This window comes from Medicago sativa, chromosome 5, assembly GCF_051527215.1.
Source record: "Medicago sativa cultivar Bolivia chromosome 5, Bolivia_mono, whole genome shotgun sequence".
Classification (NCBI taxonomy): Eukaryota; Viridiplantae; Streptophyta; class Magnoliopsida; order Fabales; family Fabaceae; genus Medicago; species Medicago sativa.
Window position 1 is genome coordinate 45539681 of NC_140753.1, and position 5338 is coordinate 45545018.

The window sequence follows — 5338 nt, forward strand, 5'->3', positions numbered from 1 at the left end:
ACTCCCACATGAAAACTAGTGGGTGTGTTCTAGCAAACCCCATATATATATATATATATATATATATATATATATATATATATATATATATATATATATATATAGACAGCCACATCCATCTTAAAATGTAAACAAATTAAAATTTGTCAACAAAAATTAATGTATTTAGTTCAAAATTTGTACCAAGTATATCAACTTTTGTTGACTCGTTTTCATAACCATCCCGTGGACAATCATTTTTTTCCTCATCACTAGCCATAGAACCAAAACCTCTAAACCATCTTCCAAGCTTCCACCAGGTCCTCGCCCTTATCCTATCATTGGAAACATCTTGGAGCTAGTTGGCAAAAACCCTTTAGATGCCTTCACCCACCTTTCTAAAATTTATGGACCTATAATTACTCTCAAATTAGGAATTTCAACCACTTCTCCACAAATAGCCAAAGAAGCACTTCACACATATGTCATAGTTTTTTCTAGCAGGACAGTCCCAGATGCTGCAAAGACACTTGATCATGACAAAGTTTCAATGGTATGGATGCCACCATCAGCCAAATGGAGGGCTCTTAGAAGAGCTTGTGCTACAAAAATATTCTCACCTCAACAACTTGACTCAACAAGATTCCATCGCAAGAGAAAAGTGCCAGACTTGATAAACTACGTGTATAAATGTTGCGAGAAAGGTGAAGCATTTGATTTTGGAGAAGTTGTTCTTGCAACAGTTATGAATTCCATATCAGAAACTTTCATATTTATGGATTTATTTCATTACTTTGGTTCGAAGGACGATGATAAGAAATCAAGGGAGTTTAAGGAAATTGTGATTGGTATTATGGAAGAAGTTGGAAGGCCTAATGTTGTTGATTCTTCCCTTTTTCAAATTTTTTGATCCACAAGGTGTAAGAAAAAGGATGAGATATTACTTTGGGAAGTTGCTTGATTTTTTTGATGAAGTGATGGAAGAAAGAATACATTCAAGAGCTTCTGATCAATCTAAGAAATACAATGATGTGGTAGATTCTTTTCTGGATCTTCTCGATGAAGAGAGTTCCGAATTGTGTCGCCATGATGTTTTACACTTATTTACAGTAAGTATTTCACTTTGCATTCTAAATTAGACTTGTTTCGATTATCTATCTAATTCTTGCTATCGAATTCTGGTCTTAGATTCTTTAAGCCGTATTAGCATTTGATTTTAATTCTATTCTCATACTGGTAAACTTTTACCTACTGATCCACGACCACGATGATTGATGATTAAGTCAAGAGACTCAAAATCCATTTTTGCGAGTAAGTTCTTCCATAAACTAATATAAAAGGCGAGAATGTTCCATTAAACAATAGATATTTCATATAATGCGAGTAGAAGAATTTGTCCTGGATTACCTTTGGCTTCTAGGTCCATTCATTACATATTGGCTTCTCTTTTGTATCACTTTGACTTCAAGCTTGCTCATGAGCTAAAACATGATGATATGGATATGAGTCATATGTTTGGAGTTACATTACATAAGGCTCAACCTCTTCGAGTTGTACCTATCAAAGCTTAGATGGTAATGTTTTAAATTCAATCATACAAAGTTTTAATGTTTGGTACTCATCAAAGTTTAGAGTCAATTTATCACAATCACGATGAGTTACCGCAATTTTATAGTAAATATACTTCGTAATTTCTATTAAATTCGGTGACTCATTGTGATTCGGACAAATTCAATGTGATACCAAACATGCACTTCAATATGTTTTGACCGGTTTATGTACACTTATTTGAATTAGTTTACTAGTAGTATAAGCACTAGTTAAAAGTATTTGAGAGATCGTGGAAAAACAACTTATGACATTTACATAAGTTTTTTTTGAACAAATCAAAATGGAATATATTGCTCAAACGAAAGTGATTCACCCCGCACAAGGTGTGCTAAGAGTGATGAATCACGCAGTATTCGTTACAAACCAAGGTACCAACAAAACGGGTAGCACCACCAAAGAAAAAATAAATTACATGACACCCATACACGTAATTGGGTGTCTCCACCAATCATGAAAGCCAAAAGCAAGAGGAACATAATTCGAAGAAAGCAATAAAAAAGAATTAAGCTTCACTTTCTCAAGAATGTCGTGAGAATCAACCACCGCATCCGAAAAGATGCGGTTGTTTCTAGCATTCCAAATTGCCCAAGTTGTAGCCACCAAATAACCTTAAAATAAATATGAGTAGATCGCGGCATACCCGCTAAATGCAAAAGCTGAATGAAGTGATCGTTAATCCCCCCGGACTAACAAAGGAGGAACCAAGCCAAAGAAAAGCGAGAGACCAAACATTCCCGGAAAAAGTACAACCAACAAAAAGATGATCCGCCGTTCCAATGATACCACACCCACGACACACAAATTATTGTCATGCCGAAGAACATGTCCGTGAACCAAATTAGTTCTGGTTTGAATTTCGTTTTGGAGAAGACGCCAAGCAAAGATAGAAACTTTAGAAGGAACTTGCTTATGCCAAACATTGTTATAAGCCACACCCGCCGTTCGGTTCATCACACGATGTGAGGAACCCGTAAGTCCCACGAACCGAATAACCATGTAACGTATCAAGCAGCCACCTCCAAGAGTCCCGGATATTAACTGCAAAATGACGTTATTCAACAAAGCAGCACACTCCCTCACACTCTCCTCCTCCCACGCCGACAACCGTCTCCGCCAACTCCATGCATTACCTTCATCCTCCCACCCCAACCGCTCCATATCCTCTACCGAACACTCCTTATGTACCGACATTTATATAAGTTGTTTTCAACTATTTCAACAAACCTTTTAAAATTATAAGTAAAACCATTTATATAAAAATAGTCAGACAAAATTTCTTTTGCAATTTTTTATCTTTTTTATTATATAACAAATTAACCCTTTAAGTCAGACAAAAAACTATATATTTCATCTCTAATATACAAACACATCATTTTCTATTAATATTTGATGTTCATTATTAGGTGAATAATAAGATAATATTATATTAACTCAAAAAATATTATATAATCCACATAAGCACCATATCAGCAAAATGAGTGAAAATGTGGTTGGAGTGCAAAGTCCCAAAAAATAGGAGATAAAGAGACTAAAATTCCAAATTTCAAAATAAAGGGGTTAAAATCGAGAATTAGTCAACATAAGAGGGGTAAGACTTCTTTAATCCTTTCGCAGGACAAGATGATGGAATTTATGGCTAGGGGTGGGAACATGCTAGATTCTCTCGGGAGGGGCCTATAACCTAGTCTATTTAAAACTTAACTCGGCTGAGCTCGTTAAATTAGAAGCACTATTTAATTAAATAGGTTAGACTAAGGCTTACAAAAAGGCCTATTACATTTATCGGGCTAACCTATAGTGTTTTTTTATATAATATCTTTTCTATTATTAGTATTGTTGAAGTAATTTTTTTTAATAAACTCGAGCATTCATATGATTTGGTTATTTAGTAGCAGGTACATTGGTGTGATTTGACATTCATAAGATTTCGTTATTTAATAGAAAACTTATTCGTGTGCTTTAGGCTTTAATGAATTTGGCTATTTAGTAATAGGTTTGTAGGTGTTGCTAGGCATTGATGTAAATACGCTTTTAAATAGGCTTTTAGGCTTCATCAAGCCTTTAAAGCGGTCAAGTCAGCCTTAAATATGAGTCTATGACCGACAATAGGTCGGACTCGGACCTATAAATTTTAAAATAGGTCATGCTTAGGCCTTGCAAAGCGTGACCCGTCCTAACTCATTTCCACCTCTATTTATGACCAAAAGTATACCAATTGGAGGATCTTATTATCCTAAACACACCTCCAATCTAAAATCTAACCAAACACCCTAGATACAAAGAGAGTGACGACTATATTGGACCAAAGTAGAGAGGTTGTTTGGATCAAAAAATAAGAGTGGCTAATGTAAAATGGTCAAAAATGTGCCAACGGAAAAAGCTTAGTCACATAATTCGTTGCTCTCCCATGAAAATCGCAAACAAATTCGTGCCAATTCATTTTCTAATTATTTAGAAGTGACACCAGTGAAGAAGATGAAGCGGTTTTGGCCTTCGAGGAACATGGAAAGATAAAATAAAACAAGTGTTAGATGCTTTTCTTCTTTTTCTTTTTTCTATGGAAAAAAAATAATAATTGGGTAAGGCATTGGTCAAGCAAGTTATTTCTTCACATGACCTTAAATTAGATAGACTTCTCTTCTTCTTTTTTGTTTTGTCAAGATAGACTTTTCTGCTGACCCATTCTGAGCCATTCTAATGTTATTTTTTTGTTTTTTGTTTAATACTTTTGATATAAAACAATTAATTTCATATTTTACATTCTGAGTCATTCTAATGTTATTTTTTTGTTTTTTGTTTAATACTTTTGATATAAAACAATTCTATTAAATTTCATATTTTAATTAGACCATATTTTGTTATTTAAATAAATTATGCCAAAATTTGTTGATATTATAATTATTAGTATATCAATAATATATTACGAACTCTGTAAAAAAAATATAGAATACTATGAACCCAAAAGAACCGACTTTGTATACCCTCACATAGCTAATTCTTAGTAGATTACGAACGTAGTGCGTACCGAATGAACCTGGCGACTATCGGAAAAAGTAAGCAAACAACAACATGATAGACAATAACCAAGCATCACTACATCATAAAAATAAAGGACCTAAATGATAAAGATGTACTTCCTCCGTTTTAAAATGAGTGTCACTTTAGTCAAAAAAATTTGTTTCAAAATGAATGTCACTTTACATTTCCAATACAACTTCTTCCAACTTTACCCTCAATAAATACTCAAACTTTTCTCTCACACAATTTTCAATGCAACTTTAAGTTTGTTTTTTTCTTATAAACTAAGGGCAATATAGTAAAAGTGTTATGTCTAATGATTATTTCATTTCATTCCTTAATACATGTGCAATTGGCTAAATTGACACTCATTTTGAAACGGAGGGAGTATTAAAAAATAATAATTGTGAAGCAGATACAATATAGGTATGAAAGTGGGACGACTTATACAACAATTTCCTTACTTAACGGGAAGAGCAAATATCCTGTGTACACTCATGCTCATTCAAGTATAGTATGATATAATGATAAAAATAGGCACAAAAAAAAACAAAAAAGAATGAGAGGAGCGACTGTGAGAGAGAGGAGGGCAGCCATGGGGGAAACCTCGGCAACCGCGTCGGCACCACTTGCCGGCCTATGGGAGGGAAGGGACGCTTGCCGAGGTGGCACAAAAGGGTGGGGATTGGACTACGGTGAGATACGGACGTCGAAAAGCGATCCAACCGGG

At 34.5% G+C, this 5338-nt stretch overlaps 1 protein-coding gene and 1 pseudogene across 1 annotated transcript; one reads left to right on the forward strand and one right to left on the reverse strand.

Moving 5' to 3' along the window:
• Window positions 1-211: 211 nt before the first annotated feature.
• LOC146922402 (cytochrome P450 76C2-like) lies at window positions 212-1550 on the forward strand (annotated as a pseudogene).
• Window positions 1551-2262: 712 nt separating this feature from the next.
• Window positions 2263-2781, reverse strand: LOC146922403 (uncharacterized). The gene has a single exon (XM_085711528.1). It carries the CDS (start codon window positions 2779-2781, stop codon window positions 2263-2265), a length of 519 nt encoding a protein of 172 aa, XP_085567654.1.
• Between the last annotated feature and the right edge of the window lie 2557 nt (window positions 2782-5338).